At 44.6% G+C, this 19,346-nt stretch overlaps 1 protein-coding gene across 3 annotated transcripts in view; it reads right to left on the bottom strand.

Annotated features, from left to right (window-relative positions):
• LOC117505882 (monocarboxylate transporter 7-like) overlaps positions 1 to 19,346 on the bottom strand; it is a 48,724-nt gene that overhangs the window by 6,030 nt on the left and 23,348 nt on the right. The window contains exons 2-5 of one of the 3 annotated variants that reach the window (XM_034165418.1): positions 18,200 to 18,447; positions 17,663 to 17,806; positions 15,061 to 15,189; positions 6,409 to 7,314 (exon numbers count right to left, since the gene is read on the bottom strand). In XM_034165418.1, the coding sequence (XP_034021309.1) occupies positions 6,409 to 7,314; positions 15,061 to 15,189; positions 17,663 to 17,806; positions 18,200 to 18,431 (1,411 nt within the window). In that variant the 5' untranslated portion in view covers positions 18,432 to 18,447. Of the gene's footprint in view, positions 1 to 6,408; positions 7,315 to 15,060; positions 15,352 to 17,662; positions 17,807 to 18,199; positions 18,456 to 19,346 lie in introns of those variants that run through there. The other 2 variants (XM_034165417.1, XM_034165419.1) reach the window with 2 other exon arrangements.

A 19,346-nucleotide genomic window follows, 5' to 3' on the forward strand; every position in this document is an offset into this window, starting at 1 on the left:
CACTTCTACATAAAACAAAGGCTCTTTAAACAGCAACTATTTTATTATTTGAAGAAGCTGTTTCCTTTTATATTTTAACATTAAATGAATGAATCAATAAGCAGAATAAAAAGTTCAGTCAATAAGACTGGTAGAAGAAGGTAGAAGCCCCGCCCCTAATGTGCATAATTTCAAATCATTCACAATCACTAGAATACTTAAATTCATATTTTAGTAATTACTCTGTCCTGATTACATTAAAAGCAATCACATAGTTAACAAGGATGTAATTAAATGTTAATATGACTAAATTAAAAAATGATTTCATCATGAGGTTTAAGTCACATTGAGAAATCCTAATTAACAGACACACTGTAGTTGTTTTTTCATCATTTCCTTGTGTTTATAATAAATATTTAGTTATGTGTCTTTTTCCTGGTTGAAATGCAGATATGAATGAATAAATCTACCAGACTTTAAATGTACACTTTTCACTCTATTTTATTTGTCTGAAAATACAAGCCCAAAGTTCATTATCATGTTAATCAAGAAATCATCTGAAACAACTTACAAATTAAAGTAAAAACTTACAAAGTTTTTTAATGTAACAGATGTTTGTTTTTTACTTCAAAATGTAGAGTAATCGGAAATTAATCTTGAAATAAAAAAAACATTTGTAAGGATTTTCTTTAGTAAACAGCTGTGTATAAATTAGCAGTTCTGATGCTCCTCTGACACATTTCTGTGTTTAGGTCTGTTGCCTCCTTTCTTCTGACTTTAAAGTAAGGCTGTAACAAAGAAAAAAAAAACTATGGCTTTACCTGAGAAAATTTGGCCCTCAATATGTTTCAGAGGGTTATAATTTTTAAGACCCCCCCCCCCCCCCCAAGTCCCCCTACAATAGTCACAGCTGCAGCGCTCGCTGTGTGGCTGTGCTCAGACAGAGGGAGCGCTGAAACTGACACCAGAATAAGGTCTCCCCCACAAAACGGAGGACATCTCATTTTGGGGAAAAATAGTTTTGGTCGGTTGTAATGTGAAGTCTGTATTACAACATTTGGAAAGAGGTGTCATTTGATTTAAAACTGCGATTTGCTTTGAAGCTATTGGTTCTGGAATGATCCGTTTTTCCAACTTTACTCGGCAGAGAGCCACAGCAGATCCCACAACACTAACACGGAGAGGAGGATATTATTATTATTATTATCATTATTTTTCATTTCCATTTCCATTTCCTTCCCCTCTAGCTGCCACCTTATCGTGGTGGGGGAGTTTGCGTACCGGGATGATCCTAGGAGCTATGTTGTCGGGGGCTTTGTGCTCCTTGTAGGGTTTCCCAAGGCAAACAGGTCCTAGGTGACGGCTCAGACTAAGGGCAGTTCAGAAGCTCCCATGACCAGTAAAAAAATCAAGAACCGAGACGTCGCCCGGTATGGCAGAGCCGGGGCCCCACCCTGGAGCCAGGCCTGGGGTTGGGGCTCGCGCGCGAGTGCCTGGTGGTCGGGCCTTAGCCCACGGGGCCCAGCCGGGCTCAGCCCGAAAGAGCGACGTGGGCCCACCCTCCTGTGGGTTCACCACCTGCAGAGGGGGCCATGGGGGTCGGGTGCAGAGAGGACTGGGTGTCAGTCGAGGGTGGGTGGCCCGGCGGCCCGGTCCGCGCTCACAGCCCCTGGCTGTTGGGACGTGGAATGTCACCTCACTGGGGGGGGGAGGAGCCTGAGCTTGTGCAGGAGGTTGAGAAATACCGACTAGAGATAGTCGGGCTCACCTCCACGCACAGCTTGGGCTCTGGTACCCAACTCCTGGAGAGGGGCTGGACGCTCCACTTTTCTGGCGTTGCCCACGGGGAGAGGCAGGGAGCTGGTGTCGCATTGCTTATTGCTCCCCAGCTCAGTCGCCATGTGTTGGAGTTCACTCCGGTGAACGAGAGGGTCGCGTCCCTACACCTTCAGGTCGGGGACAGGTCTCTCACTGTTGTCTCGGCCTACGGGCCAAGTGGCAGTGCAGAGTACTCAACCTTCTTGGAGTCCCTGGGAGGGGTACTAGATAGTGCTCCGACTGGGGACTCCATTGTTCTCCTGGAGGATTTCAACGCCCACGTGGGCGGCGACAGTGAGACCTGGAGGGGGGTGATCGGGAAGAATGGCCTCCCCGATCTGAACCCGAGTGGTGTTCAGTTGTTGGACTTCTGTGCTAGTCACAATTTATCCATCACAAACACCATGTTCGAGCACAAGGATGTCCATAAGTGCACGTGGCACCAGGACACCCTGAGCTGGAGGTCGATGATAGACTTTGTAGTCGTATCGTGACCTTCAGCCACGGGTCTCGGCCACTCGAGTGAAGAGAGGGGCAGAGCTGTCGACCGATCACCACCTGGTGGTGAGTTGGATCCGCTGGGAGGGGGGGAAGCCGGTCAGACCTGGCAGGCCCAAACGTATCATGAGGGTCTGCAGGGAACGACTGGCGGAACCCTCTGTCAGCAAGGTCTTCAACTCCCACCCCCGGGAGAGCTACTCCCAGATCCCGGGGGAGGTTGGAGACATGGAGTCCGAGTGGACCATGTTCTCCACCTCCATTGTCAATGCGGCCGCTCGTAGCTGTGGTCACAAGGTCTCTGGTGCCTGTCGCGGCGGCAATCCCCGAACCCGGCGGTGGACGCCGGAAGTAAGGGATGCTGTCGAGCTGAAGAAGGAGTCCTACTTGTCTTTGTTGGTAGGTGGGACCCCGGAGGCAGCTGACAGGTACCGGCAGGCCAAGCATGCCGCAGCCCGTGCAGTCACAGAGGCAAAAACGCGGGAGGAGTTCGGGGAGGCCATGGAGGAGGACTATCGGTCGACCTCAAAGAAATTCTGGCAAACCGTCCGACGCCTCAAGAGGCGGAAGCAGCTCTCCACCCGCACTGTCTACGGTGCGGGTGGGGAGCTGTTGACCCTGACTGGGGATGTTGTCGGGCGGTGGAAGGAATGCTACGAGGATCTCCTCAATCCTATCGTCATGTCTTCCAAAGAGGAAGCAGAGACTGGGGACTCAGAGGCAGACTCATCCATTACCCAGGCTGAAGTCACCGAGGTGGTTAGAAAGCTCCTCAGTGGCAAGGCTCCTGGGGTGGATTAAATCCGTCCTGGGTACCTTAAATCTCTGGATGTTGTTGTTCCTTCCCACTGTCGCCATGTGCTTGCTCATAGGGGGTCGTTTTGACCATTGGGGTTTTTCTGTAATTAATGTATGGCTTTTGCCTTACAATATAAAGCACCTTGGGGCAACTGTTTGTTGTGTTTGGCACTATATAAATAAAATTGATTTGATTTTGATTTGATTTGTGGGACTGTCTTGGTTGACACGCCTCTGCAACATCACGTGGCGGTTGGGGACAGTGCCTCTGGATTGGCAGACCGGGGTGGCGGTCCCTCTGTTTAAGAAGGAGGACCGGAGGGTGTGTTCCAACTACAGAGGGATCACACTCCTCAGCCTCCCCGGTAAGGTCTATTCCAGAGTACTGGAGAGGAGAATTCGACTGATAGTCGAACCTCGGATTCAGGAGGAGCAGTGTGGTTTTTGTCCTGGTCGCGGCACACTGGACCAGCTCTACACGCTCCATCGGGTGCTCGAGGGTTCATGGGAGTTCGCCCAACCAGTCCACATATGCTTTGTGGATCTGGAGAAGGCGTTTGACCGTGTCCCTCTGGGCACCCTGTGGGGGGGTGCTCCAGGAGTACGGGGTCCGAGGTCCTTTGCTAAGGGCTATCCGGTCCCTGTACGACCACAGCAGCAGCTTGGTTCGCATTGCCGGTAGTAAGTCAAACCTGTTTCCAGTGCACGTTGGCCTCCGCCAGGGCTGCCCTTTGTCACCGCTGTTCATTATCTTTATGGACAGAATTTCTAGGCGCAGCCAAGGTGTAGAGGTGGTCTGGTTTGGGAACCACAGAATCTCGTCTCTGATGTTTACGGACGATGTGGTTCTGTTGGCTTCGTCAAATCAGGACCTTCAGTGTGCACTGGGGCGGTTTGCACCCGAATTTGAAGCGTCCGGGATGAAAATCAACACCTCCAAATCCGAGGCCATGGTTCTCGACCAGAAAAAGGTGCTTTGCCCTCTTCAGGCCGGTGGAGTGTCCTTGCCTCAAGTGGAGGAGTTTAAGTATCTCGGGGTCTTATTCACGAGTGAGGGACGGATGGAGCGTGAGATCGATAGACAGATCGGTGTAGCATCTGCAGTGATGCGGTTGCTGTATCGGACCGAAGCTCTCGATTCACCGATTGATCTATGTTCCGATCCTCACCTATGGTCATGAGATTTGGCATATGACCGAAAGAACGAGATTGCGAGTACAAGCGGCCGAGATGAGTTTCCTCCGCAGGGTGGCTGGGCGCTCCCATAGAGATAGGGTGAGGAGCTCGGTCACTCGGGAGGAGCTCGGAGTCGAGCCGCTGCTTCTCCACGTCGAAAGGAGCCAGTTGAGGTGGCTCGGGCATCTTTTCCGGATGCCTCCTGGATGCCTCGCTGGAGAGGTGTTCCGGGCACGTCCCATCGGGAGGAGGCCCCGGGGAAGATCCAGGACACGCTGGAGGGACTACATCTCTCGGCTGGCTTGGGAATGCCTTGGGGTTCCCCCGGAGGAGCTGGGGGAGATGTGTGTGGATAGGGAGGTCTGGGCGGCTTTGCTGGAGCTGCTGCCCCCACGACCCGACTCCGAATAAAGCGGAAGAAAATGGATGGATGGATCATTATTTTCCTTTACACGAGGGAAAGTAACTTCAGTTCACGAGCCAGTGAAGTGGGAGATATTAATGGTTCAGTCCACGCCAGAGAATCGTGTCATTGGCTGCCCCACAAAAAAGGCACGTTAATGATAAACGAATAAAAACTGTCCTTGTGAAGCAGTGGATGATTCTCGCTTCTGCTGACAACAGACAAGAGTCATGTTTAGCGACTTTAATCAGCAGAAAAGGTGAGTTACCACGGACATCTTTATATGGCTTTGACAGAGGTTGATGAATAAATTGTGGACTCGCGGCTTTCTAAATCAGAACCAGTGGATCCACAATCAATGCAGAGAAATGGTCATTTTCGGGCTACACACCCTCCAAAACAACATAACGGCCCAGTTGCAGCATAATCTTTTCAGGCAGCAGCGTAATGTGCCATTACTCTGTTATAACGCTAACAAGAACCCTGCGCTTGTGCTAATGTTACTATCAAACATTCTGGGAACCAAAAGGAAACTTTACTTAAAAACATTCCAAGAGCTTCGCAGCTCACGTTCTGACATTTGACAAACATTCTTATAACGTTTTTGGGAGCGTTATTGTGAGCTGGGCATGGACCAGGAGACAAGTGAGGGAATCCACCAAGACACTCACACAGCTCTGAAGGAGTCATAGGCTCCTGTGGTTGAAAACTGTGGAGCAGCTTCATGGTGAGGTGGTGCAAAGGAGGATTTTCTTTAAAAGACTGTAAAACTTTAGCTGGAGTTTGCCAGAAGGCACATGATGAAACCTTTGATTAGTTTTCCTGGTTTACTGTCTTTCTCTCCTCCAACGTGAAGCAGGATGAAACAGGCAAGTGTTGAACCACTCACATCCACAGAAGCCTAGAACTCCTTCAGAGGTGCCATTGTCATCTAATAAACCAAATCACAACAGATTTTGGTTCCACACATGTGAATAAACCAAACCAGAAATCATCAAACCACGTGTCAGTGCCATGACACACTAGGTTTCTTCTAAACAGGAAACAGACACCGCCTTACTCTCAACATGTGCCCCCCCCACCCCCACCGCCTTTATTTTTTTAATCACAATCCAGATTTAAAGTAAAGTCTCATGTTACAAGAACGTCTCCTGTCCAAACCATCCTGTTAAGGGGTGGCTCTGGAATGTTCTCCTACTGATGGACACTGACAAACGTTTGCTTCGCTGAGCTTTACGCTTCTAACTGTCCTCAAGAATTTACAATCTGGCTGCAGGGAAGGCAAAGACATGTTGCCTTCAAAGAAAGGCTCCCACCCATTTCTACACAGGCGGGAGCACTCGACTTTAGCTCAAGTTCTTTGTTTGCTAAAGCAAACAACAACAAAAAAGCAAGAGTTAAGTGTTAAATGAAATGAGGGACCCTAGAATGGAACCATATGATTCTTTCTTTCCCTGCTCAAACATGGACAACCCCACACAGCAGTCAGTCACACAGCAGGCCCCATGTGTCAGTCGCCCGTCGACAGCACGAGGGCCCATGCAGCAGACGCGCAGCGTTTAATATAAAACCATCATATGTAAGTAAAGGACAGATAAAAACCCATATGACATAATATCATTAGAACACTCTGAGTGTTAAATGGTGTACTGGGTGTTAAACGGCACAAGGGTCTGAAAACAATGACTTCAAAAAATGGCAACATTCAGTGAGTGAAGGTGTGAGTGAAGTTGTACCTCCCAGTGGTGGTCCAGCCAGCCCTGCAAAGCTCTGGATGAAGATGTATACACCGACCGATGATGCCATCTTCTGAATTCCCACTATGTCATCTTCAGCCAGCATTGGAATGTGTGTAGAAGCCACTGTTCCCATGAAGTAGCCATAGAGGGTGCAGCAGACCACCAGGCCCCAAAACTCCCTCACGACAGTAAAGGCCACCAGAACTAGACACAGGAGGATTACACAGCCAAGGAGCACCAAAGTCTTCCTGAAGCAGACTTTATTCAGCACCCCCCCGATGGACCAGCGGCCAAAGATCTCAGCCACTGCCATTACTGAGAGCATGTAGGAAGCCATGGTGGGTTCTACACCCCGGCTCTTGCTCAGTTCAATGATGTAAAGCTGTGGGGCAAAGAATCCTAGGGTGGCAAAGAAGCCAAAAAGAGAGTACCAGATGAAGGCACAGTCTTTAAGAACATGGAAGTCCAGCAGTTTGGGACTGGAGGCTGTGAGAGGACCCGTCTCAGCCACTACCCTTTCATCCTTCTCCACTGAGCTGGAATCTGTGGACAATGACGGGACCTGCCCATCTCTGTCCTGCTCCTCCCACTCCATCAGGCCTTTACTTTCTGCTGCTACATTTCTGAGGTCAGCACTTGATCCAGACAAGGACATGATGCCCGAGTCCCCGGAGCCCTGGGAAACTCCAGAATTGATAGAGATTTGTTCAGTCTCCAGCTCGTAAACAGTCTGCAGCTGTTTTAAAGGAAGCGACTTTGTTTCAGATTCATCATCATTTCCAGGCTCTGACTGGATGATGAGTGGGCGAAGGACAATCCCACAGCCAATCACAGAAGCCTGTAAAAAGCCCAGGAAAATCAGGCAGTAGCGCCAGCCAATGTGCTCCTTCAGTGCCGACAAAGCTGAGAGACGACAAAAAAGACAGCAAACAGCAGAGGTAAGACCGATGGAACGAAACATGGACCCTTCACGTGCCGGCAGACCAACTTCATCTTTAAAGACCACAAGAACTTTCAATGGTGCTGGATCAACTGGAATAACATTATTGCCATTTGACAAATGTTAAAACAATTTGTACAGGTGAAAATTAAAATTTATTTGGACAAGTGCATCTCTTTTTATCAATTGGTGGTACCAATATGGGCTAATCCAGGCTCTATTGCTAACACGGATACACACAGTCTGTATAAGGCATGTTCCAAAGCAGCAAAATAATGAGGATTTCTGGTCATTATTTCATCACACTTCTAAAGTCATCCTACAAATTGCCGTCCAATGCTGTCTACCTACACTCTCTCCTGCCACAGTCTCCTACAAAGATTGGAGTCCACCTGTGTGCACCTTCCTCCACTCTTACCGGGCTCTTTTGGCCTGGTTGCGAATGTCTGGGCGTTTGCTTGCTTTGGGTTCTCTGCTGGAGCAGAAGCCTGCTTACTGTAGAAAATCACTAACAAATACAAACTCTCTTACTATGACAAAAACAATAGTACTAGGAGCTCAATGTACAAGTGAAAAATCTCCATTTCTGTAGAAATTTGCAAAATTCCCGACCATGTGAATGCATGTGTGAAACGCACACATTTGGGTAGAGGAACGGTGATATATCAGCCTGAGTGCCATACAGGATTTTAATTCAAGATTGCCTGACTTGGTTTGATTTCACAGAGGGCAGCCTGACTGAGCAGTGTAATCTCGTCCTTCTTGGCCTGCTGGATTCGATGGCACCAGAAAAGGTCAAGAAATCGCTTAGAAAGAGTCCAGGAAAGCTGAGAATCAGTGGCGTCAGTCCAGACTGAATGTATTTTATCAAACCTGGATGGAGATTCTGACTACATATCAGTCTGCCATGTCAGCTGCAAAGGCATCGTTCTGTTCTCATCTAACTGAGAGCAACAGGCCTGATTCAAAGCTGCTGTCTGATACGGTATCAAAGCTCACTCAGCTGCTCTCAGCTGACAGCGCAGGACTTTCTTTTGTTTTTTAATGACACGCTCGAGGACATCAGACTGCAAACACCCCAGTCACTAAACTGTGATGTAGCATGTGCTCCTGCTCCTGTCACCAGTGGACAGGGACTGACGGATTTCCAGCTCCCTCCATTGCCCAGATTGTCAAAGATTGTTACAACAGCACGCTCAACAACCTGTTCTTTGGACCCTCATCCTTCTTGGGTTATGAAAGAGCTTTGGAATACACTAGGTCCATATATTTTATCCATTTTAAATTATTCGCTGTCTTTGGGAATTTTTCCTGAGTGTTTTAAATCTGCTGTGGAAAAACCTTTGTTAAAGAAGCCTGGACTTGATGTTGATACACTGTTAAACTACAGACGTTTCAAACCTTGTGTTTTTAACAAAGGTGTTTGAAAAAGTGGTTTCCAATCAGCTTGTTGAGTATTAGCTAACAATATCTTTGAGCCTCTTCAGTCTGCCTTTAGGAGAAATCATTCCACGGAGACTGCACTGACAAAGGTCGTGAATGACTTATTGTTAAATGCTGACTCTGATCGTGCTTCTGTTCTGTCGTTGTTGCACCTCAGTGTTGCGTATTCTTGTGGACAGATTACAACAACAATTCTGCATCTCGGGCAAGGTGCTGATTTTAGGGATGCACCGATCCACAATTTTTCACTCCCGATCCGATCCCTGAATCTGGTTATCTGCCTATACTGATACTATTCTGACACCAGAGCTCTGTTTGCTTCAACATTATTATCATTACTGTTGATTTTATATGAGGATTTTTTAAAAAAAGGAGACCTAAAGGTTGAGCTACAATTTTCCAGAAGGTGTATCTAAGATGAAAGGCTAGATTTGATGTTTTGGTGAAAGAATTAAGTACTTTTATTTTTTTATAGACTTTTATAGCCTTATTTTTATAGACGTAAAGAGAAAAGACAGCACTCTCTCTCTCTCTCTCTGTCTGTCTCTCCTTCTCAATTTTCAATTTCAATGGAGCTTTATTGACATGGGAAACATGTTTAATTTGTCAAAGCAAGTGTTAAGAATAAAAATTAAGTCCCCCCCTCCTCTCTGTCCCTGTCTCTCTGTCCCTCTCTCTGTCTGTCTGTGTGTCTCTCTCACCTTCTCAATTTCAATGGAGCTTTACTGACATGGGAGACGTGTTTGCATTGTCAAAGCAAGTGTTAATTTTTTTTACTCTTCAGTCCTCTGTCTCCCTCTCTTGTTCGCTCTCTCTCTTTCACTTTCTCTCTGTCTCGTTCACTTTGTCTTTCTCTCTCCCTCTGTCTCTCCCTTTCCCTCTCTCTCTTTCTCTCTCTCCCTGTCTCTCACTATTTTCCAGGTAAGAGCAGGAAGGAAGGAACGATACCGCAGGTTGTTCCTCCCTGCTGCTGTCAGGCTGTACAATAACACTGTGAAGTAACCACATGCAATAATATGTCCACAAATCACGTGCAATAACAACTCGTTTACAAATCCCTGCACTAATGTCACCTTACCACATCTAAATTCCACTAAGATGCTCCTGTCTTTTTCCATTCAAATATATATATATATATATATATATATATATATATATATATATATATATATATATATATATGTCTGATCATTTCTTAATAACATTTACATTTACTCTGATGGACTACCCAGCAGTGGGGAATAAGTTTCATTACACTAGAAGTCTTTCAGAAAGCGCTGTAACTAGGTTTAAGGATATGATTCCTTCTTTATGTTCTCTAATAGAGTTGTAGTCTTATACACCTCTCTGCAGCTTCTCTCCCCCTGCCATCCCCTCATTACCCCATCCCCGTAGAGACGGTGCCTGCTCCCAGACTACCAATAACCAGCAAAAATCTATTTAAGCATAAAAATTCAAAAAGAAAAAATAATATAGCACCTTCAACTGCACCACAGACTAAAAGAGTTAAATGTGGTCTATTAAAGATTAGGTCTCTCTCTTCTAAGTCCCTGTTGGTAAATGATATAATAATTGATCAACATATTGATTTATTCTGCCTTACAGAAACCTGGTTACAGCAGGATGAATATGTTAGTTTAAATGAGTCAACACCCCCGAGTCACACTAACTGTCAGAATGCTCGTAGCACGGGCCGAGGCGGAGGATTAGCAGCAATCTTCCATTCCAGCTTATTAATTAATCAAAAACCCAGACAGAGCTTTAATTCATTTGAAAGCTTGACTCTTAGTCTTGTCCATCCAAATTGGAAGTCCCAAAAACCAGTTTTATTTGTTATTATCTATCGTCCACCTGGTCGTTACTGTGAGTTTCTCTGTGAATTTTCAGACCTTTTGTCTGACTTAGTGCTTAGCTCAGATAAGATAATTATAGTGGGCGATTTTAACATCCACACAGATGCTGAGAATGACAGCCTCAACACTGCATTTAATCTATTATTAGACTCTATTGGCTTTGCTCAAAAAGTAAATGAGTCCACCCACCACTTTAATCATATCTTAGATCTTGTTCTGACTTATGGTATAGAAATAGAAGACTTAACAGTATTCCCTGAAAACTCCCTTCTGTCTGATCATTTCTTAATAACATTTACATTTACTCTGATGGACTACCCAGCAGTGGGGAATAAGTTTCATTACACTAGAAGTCTTTCAGAAAGCGCTGTAACTAGGTTTAAGGATATGATTCCTTCTTTATGTTCTCTAATGCCATATACCAACACAGTGCAGAGTAGCTACCTAAACTCTGTAAGTGAGATAGAGTATCTCGTCAATAGTTTTACATCCTCATTGAAGACAATTTTGGATGCTGTAGCTCCTCTGAAAAAGAGAGCTTTAAATCAGAAGTGCCTGACTCCGTGGTATAACTCTCAAACTCGTAGCTTAAAGCAGATAACCCGTAAGTTGGAGAGGAAATGGCGTCTCACTAATTCAGAAGATCTTCACTTAGCCTGGAAAAAGAGTCTGTTGCTCTATAAAAAAGCCCTCCGTAAAGCTAGGACATCTTTCTACTCATCACTAATTGAAGAAAATAAGAACAACCCCAGGTTTCTTTTCAGCACTGTAGCCAGGCTGACAAAGAGTCAGAGCTCTATTGAGCTGAGTATTCCATTAACTTTAACTAGTAATGACTTCATGACTTTCTTTGCTAACAAAATTTTAACTATTAGAGAAAAAATTACTCATAACCATCCCAAAGACGTATCGTTATCTTTGGCTGCTTTCAGTGATGCCGGTTTTTGGTTAGACTCTTTCTCTCCGATTGTTCTGTCTGAGTTATTTTCATTAGTTACTTCATCCAAACCATCAACATGTTTATTAGACCCCATTCCTACCAGGCTGCTCAAGGAAGCCCTACCATTATTTAATGCTTCGATCTTAAATATGATCAATCTATCTTTGTTAGTTGGCTATGTACCACAGGCTTTTAAGGTGGCAGTAATTAAACCATTACTTAAAAAGCCATCACTTGACCCAGCTATCTTAGCTAATTATAGGCCAATCTCCAACCTTCCTTTTCTCTCAAAAATTCTTGAAAGGGTAGTTGTAAAACAGCTAACTGATCATCTGCAGAGGAATGGTCTATTTGAAGAGTTTCAGTCAGGTTTTAGAATTCATCATAGTACAGAAACAGCATTAGTGAAGGTTACAAATGATCTTCTTATGGCCTCGGACAGTGGACTCATCTCTGTGCTTGTTCTGTTAGACCTCAGTGCTGCTTTTGATACTGTTGACCATAAAATTTTATTACAGAGATTAGAGCATGCCATAGGTATTAAAGGCACTGCGTTGCGGTGGTTTGAATCATATTTGTCTAATAGATTACAATTTGTTCATGTAAATGGGGAATCTTCTTCACAGACTAAAGTTAATTATGGAGTTCCACAAGGTTCTGTGCTAGGACCAATTTTATTCACTTTATACATGCTTCCCTTAGGCAGTATTATTAGACAGTATTGCTTAAATTTTCATTGTTATGCAGATGATACCCAGCTTTATCTATCCATGAAGCCAGAGGACACACACCAATTAGCTAAACTGCAGGATTGTCTTACAGACATAAAGACATGGATGACCTCTAATTTCCTGCTTTTAAACTCAGATAAAACTGAAGTTATTGTACTTGGCCCCACAAATCTTAGAAACATGGTGTCTAACCAGATCCTTACTCTGGATGGCATTACCCTGACCTCTAGTAATACTGTGAGAAATCTTGGAGTCATTTTTGATCAGGATATGTCATTCAAAGTGCATATTAAACAAATATGTAGGACTGCTTTTTTGCATTTACGCAATATCTCTAAAATTAGAAAGGTCTTGTCTCAGAGTGATGCTGAAAAACTAATTCATGCATTTATTTCCTCTAGGCTGGACTATTGTAATTCATTATTATCAGGTTGTCCTAAAAGTTCCCTAAAAAGCCTTCAGTTAATTCGAAATGCTGCAGCTAGAGTACTGACAGGGACTAGAAGGAGAGAGCATATCTCACCCATATTGGCCTCTCTTCATTGGCTTCCAGTTAATTCTAGAATAGAATTTAAAATTCTTCTTCTTACTTATAAGGTTTTGAATAATCAGGTCCCATCTTATCTTAGGGACCTCGTAGTACCATATCACCCCAATAGAGCGCTTCGCTCTCAGACTGCAGGCTTACTAGTGATCGATCTCTGCTCCCCTCCACAGCATGTCTTTTTCCTGGTTCTCTCCCTCAGCCCCAACCAGTCCCAGCAGAAGACTGCCCCTCCCTGAGCCTGGTTCTGCTGGAGGTTTCTTCCTGTTAAAAGGGAGTTTTTCCTTCCCACTGTAGCCAAGTGCTTGCTCACAGGGGGTCGTTTTGACCGTTGGGGTTTTACATAATTATTGTATGGCCTTGCCTTACAATATAGAGCGCCTTGGGGCAACTGTTTGTTGTGATTTGGCGCTATAAAAAAAAAATTGATTGATTGATTGATATATATATATATTCTAGTTCTACCTCATTTTCTTATTTTATTGTATTGTTACAAGTGTTATTATTATTGCTTATCCTTGCACATGCTGTTTGATGAACATTTTTCTCTACTCGCACCCATCTTGTGTGTTTTTTAAGAGCTGACGTAACATGTGAATTTCTCCATTGTGAGATCAATAAAGTCGTATCTTATCTTATGGCTCGTACACCTCGCTACAACTATTCGCGCACACAGGCAGCAGAAAGACAGAGTGTGCCCTGTGAGAGCCCATTCCATCCCTCTTGTGGCAGGTGACAAACATGAACATCTAATACTGCCTTCGGGAGCACTACGGAAATGTGTGGCCATTCAAAAATAGTGAGCAGGCCATCACTTTCAAGATGACTGTGAAATTTGTCTAAGTGCCCCCACGACTGTGGCGTTGCCAAGTACACATGTGGTGTGCCTGAGTGTTGGCTCCCCCCACAACACGTGCATGTATTTCACACTTCCCCGCCCCCTGCCCACAAAATGTGGTGTGCGTGTGGTTCGCACGCCCCTTCCCGCAGGTGAGGCGCCTCTCATCTGACACCTTGGTGTGTGCACTGAATGGACAGGGGGCGTGGCTGGCTGCCAACAGCAGCAGCTATTGAGATCTCTGTCCCTGGACAGCACAGCTGCAGTACATGTAGTGTTTTGACGGACATGACCTTACAAAACTGTCCACCATGACACGCGTGTGTGTCCTTGCTGTCTTCACGTGGAAATACATAACAACATATATTGCTTTTACGACGGGCAGGAGAGCGCACACAGCACGCACATTAACAGGCTGTCCCAGCTGAAATGGACCGTCAGTTCATGTGGACACGCAGCAGGCAATCTGAATGTCACGTCTGTCTGACAGGATACATGTATTGGGCTGGAAACGTGTGCAGGCCCTGCCCGACACGCGTGTCCTGTGACCAGTGCGCTGTAGGTGACGAGCCAACAGTGCGACAAATACGCCACTTTCACTCACGTATCAGCAAAAATAAGCCATAACAAACACAATTTGTGGTCAGTTATTACGAAGCTTTTTTTGCTGTAATTAAAGATGATGAAAACCTCCTCTTCTATACATCGTCTTTTAGACTTTTACGCTCCAATTATAAGACAGCAACTAGAACGCAGTGGTAAAGTTTTCGTCTGTTAATCGCAGCTTTTGTAAATTGCAGGTTCGAATCTCGCAAGTGGCATTTATTTTTTATTTAACCACAGGGTTCTGTATTGCGTCCCCTTTTATTTATTTTTTATATCAACCCAGTGATTTTCACTAATTATACACCAATATAAGCTCTATCAGTGTCCGGTGATTGCAGTAATTATTTATATACCCGACTGGACATAATGAGAGTGCACTGCTTCATTTCATGTCATGTCATGACTGTACGTCTGTGACCATGGGTCATATACAGAGGAACAAACGGTTCATACTTGTATTGTCCGCTCGATAAGAGGGATTCAATACATTGCTGTGTTTTTTAATGGTGTGTGGTTTTTATTTTTTCCTCCACAGCAGCGGTGCAATGTGGTTTCACATGCTCCAGCTGCTCACACTGTGTTTGTGCACACGCACAAGCGTGCACGAACTGCCGCCGGTGTATCGTGCTGCCTGTCCGAACGTGTGTCCCTCCCGACAGCAGGTGGAATATTTCGTGGTTCCCCATTTCATTCTTTCGAGTTACGTGTGAAGGGGCCCTCGCAGATGTGCTTAAGAAGGAACAATTGAACTCACCGGGAGCCAAAGCAACTATGGCAAAAGATTCCCCAGATGAAGCTACAGAGGTGACGAGGGCTCGTCGTCTGGAGAAGTACTGGGCAAGCGTGGTGATGGTTGGAAGGAAAGCGAGACAGTAGCCAAAGCCTGTGAGACAAATGAGAAGAAAAAAGGGGACATAACAGCCACTGGCCCGCATGGTACGAACACTGCATGGCTAGGGGTTGGGTCAAAGATCAAGATGCCAGGTCACTCCTTTGTCAAAGGTGGAATGTTGCTTGGGATGACTTGGGACTACAACAGCAACTGTTGAAAGACAAAAGGCATGTAAAGACAAAAAAAAGACAAGGGGAGAGAAAAAGGGTTGGAAAGTTAGCCGTAGTCCACTGTGGAGGAGACACGGTCAAGACATTTTCCAACACATCATTTTACAATCTGTTCATTGATTTTTTTCTCTTTTCAAACACACAACTCCCATCAGTCCTCATCTCACAGGAAATACTTTGAGTATTTCCTGCTCTGTCACATTCTGCTCCATCAGTCCTACAGAGTTAAAAGATGTCAATGCCAGATGATTAGAAGAGGCTGTTCACCTCTCACACATGCGACAGTTCTGGAAAAGACAGACTGATGAAGGTTTTGTTGGCACTGTTAGAAGTCACCTTAGTTCACTGATTACAGGATCTTAACCTTTAGAGCCCTACAGATACTTTCTCAATTTTACCATACCCTCCAAATTCCCCTTTAAAGTGTACTTTCTTTTACTATAATGCCCATGTGTTGCATATCAAAATGTTCAGAACAATCTCAGCTTTCTGAATGTGACATATGTTTGTTTAGAACACTGCAAAAATATGACCTATGAATAAATATTTCATGAAAACTTCACTAAGATGCAGGAAAGCGTTATTAGGGCTCTAAGGGTTAAACATCACAGTTGGGGCCTCATGTACAAAGACTTGCATGGATTTCGTACTGAAACATGGCAAGATTCTCACCAGCGCAGTTGAGTGTAGTGGACCCCTACGCTGTGATTTTGGGGGCTTACATGTCGCACATTATTTAATGTCCCAGTCAGTATTCATGATTGTAAGTTTATCTGCACACATGTGGTCATAATTACTGCTCACCGATTTATTTTATCCCTCTTGCTCTGCAATTCAGCAGCTGCATTTCTGCACTCACCTTTTTTTTGTTGTTTTTTTGTTTGTTTGTTTTTTTTGGCAGTCCGTGTTGGTGAAGTGTCATGTGTTCATAGGAAAAATGAGGTGTTCCGCAGCTGACAGTGTGTGACATCACAACATTATACACGCATTTATTGACAAATCCTGAACACAGGAGGCCTGTTAAGAAGCTCTAGTTTGACGATCAAAAAACAAAATAATAATAATAATAATAAAATGCAATATTTGAATGCACACATGCCCAAATGTTCCAGTGCTGATTTTCATTCGGAATAATTATGCAAATAAACTATTTACTCATTGCACACGTGCCAGATGGGGGTATGAAGGGTGATATGGGGGGGTTCTGGGAGGGTTATGGTTAGGGTTAGAATAGTAAAATAAAAAAAAATAAAAAAAAACACCCCTTCATGGAAATATCACTCATTTCTTTACGGAGCATGAAAAAAGGCGCAAGACTGAGCTGCCCCAATCACGCTGCTAGTCAAGACGTTGAACCAGTCCACTGAGCCACCATGTTAGTTAAATACATTTGCACATCATATGATTTGAACGTTGATGGAATGAAAATGATTCCTATTAAAAACAAATTTATCATATGATGGCGCTTAATCCGGCTCTCGCTGCAAAATGCACATTAATGTTGGAATGTGATGTACCTGGATGACATTTGGATGATTGTGTTGCACACAGCTAGCATGGCTCAGCTCAAGGTTGACTGGCACACTCCTGACTGATCAGCCAGCTCCTGCTGGAATGCCCATGATGCCGGGAAGCCCAGCGTGGTCAGCATCTGTGTGGGCACAAACAACCCCTGGTTCCTCACCATATTGCGCTCTGGGCTGGCCACAGTTCTGTGTACAACTTCAGTAACAGTGGCCTTGGTAATCAAAATCAGCATATGAGCCAGTTATCATCATTTGCAAGTAAATCCTCGCGTTCCCCGAGTGCACGCTCACCTCGGATTACACCATTTGCAAGGTCCTCTAACAATGCTAAAGCAGCCACTGATAGTGTCATTTTATGCATCACTTTGCGTGCGCTTTTATATCCACCCATATAACTGCAAACACATGGGTGTGTTAATTGTTCATCAGTGTGTCTCTGATGTGCACATCACTCTGATAACTTCATGTTTTCACACTATTAACGGTTCTCTGTGTCGCCTCTACGAGTCAGCAGAGGAACAATAGCTGTAGAAACGTGTGTACACCACCCAGGATTTTTACGTGACGCGCCACATATTTGCATGGTCATTTCACTTTTGATACATCTGAACGTTGGCACAGAGATAGATGTATGCCTTTTTTTTGTCTGTACACAGCCTTTGTACATGAGGCTCCTGGTCTACAAAAACAAAAGCTGTATTTAATTTTTTTAAAAATTGGCACATTATAATGGCACAGAAAGAAAGAAGTTGCGTGTTTGGTAATTACCTGTGATAATGCTCATGGTGATGTACATCTCATTGATGGAGCTGATGAAGGCAGAGCTGATGGTCCCGAGGCTGATGAGGAAGCCGCCCATCATCACCACCGGGCGGGAGCCGAAGCGGTTACTCAAAAGAGTAGCTAGGGGCGCTACATGGAACATGAAAGGGTTAGAGTAAGTGCTTGTGAGTTCCACAAGTGGTCTGCTGAAAAAAAAAAAAATAATAATAATAAATCAAAGTAGAAGGGCAACTTTAACTGGAGTCAGAAGATCTGCATCAACATAGGGCAGAAACTGATTTTCTCGAGAAAGTACATTTCAGACCACAGAGTAACTGTGAGGCTTCCATTAATATGTAGCACAAGCTGATGGAGACTCAAGAACACAAGTACAGGTGCCGCAGTGCATACCAGTCATTGCTGATACATATATCTGGACTGAACTTCAGATTCCCGAACACAGTCTGAATTCTTACAAATGTAAATGCTGTTCCACACTATTTGAAAGATGTCTGTTTGTGAAGCATCTTTAAAAGGACTGACCATTGAAAGTAAAGACAAAGACACAGATAGAAATGACCCAGGAGACTCGGCTGTTGCTCTCTTGGAACTCTTCCATCAGATCCTCAAGGAAGACCCCCAGACTTTTCAGCGTCCCATAGGTGCAGAACTCCACCACAAAGAAGGCCACAGCCACAGCCCAGCCCCAGCCACCCTCAGGAGCCTCAGGGTATGCCTTAGGCCCCAAACAACGCAAGCAGCTGAGCATTACCATGGCTACACCACACCACCTGCAGGAGAAACACAAAAAGACCTTCTAAGTTCAACAAACCAAGCAGCAGATCCAAACGTAGATCACTTTTTGTTTTGTTATTTTTTAGGAAGCTGCCTGTCCATGGATCTTTAAGCACAGAGCTGGTTCATGAAAAACTGTTAAAAAATAGTTTATTTGCATTGAGAAATGTCTAATTCATTGATTTGATACTATGACGTGTGTCACATCGTGTTATCTTCTTGAATTTGAATATTTTGGCTGCTTCAGTGGAAATCAGATGCCAGTTTGTGCATCAGCGCAACAGCTGCATATTCTCAAAGAGCGTCAGAGCGCTGATGGGTGCGAGGCCCGGAGACACGACTCATCCCAGTCCCCGCCTTGGCACAACACACGGTCGCCATGCAGCTCCATGTTTTTAACAAGGAGGACTGATGGGTTTACAGAAAAACCCAACGGGAAGGACTGAGGGGTTCACTGATTCCCAAAACATTTCAGTTCAACTTCAGAAAAGGTGGAGAATTGTTACAGCTTGATTTAAGGTGTCTGAAAAGAAAATAAATAAATAAAACCCATGATAATGACCCCGTACTGTCAGACCCCTGAAGGCATGTTAGCAGGAAATAAGAGTTGAAACGTTTCATGGCTGCTGTCTTCAACGCTAAAAAACAAAACATACTTAAAACGTTGCAGGGTTCTCCCCAGACATTTTTAGTATAGCAGTGCGGTTGGGAACTATCACCGCGTGCAACGCTTCCACTCAGTGCCCAAGCCAACATTGTGTCCTGAAGCCCAAAGACAAAAATGAAACTCTTTTTGTACTATTTCTGTCTGATTCTCTGCTGAATTGTTGATTAATTAAATTAATCTAAAATGTTTGTGGTTTGTTGACACACTATATGTAACAAATGTGCAATA

The sequence above is a fragment of the Thalassophryne amazonica genome, unplaced genomic scaffold, assembly GCF_902500255.1.
Source record: "Thalassophryne amazonica unplaced genomic scaffold, fThaAma1.1, whole genome shotgun sequence".
Classification (NCBI taxonomy): Eukaryota; Metazoa; Chordata; class Actinopteri; order Batrachoidiformes; family Batrachoididae; genus Thalassophryne; species Thalassophryne amazonica.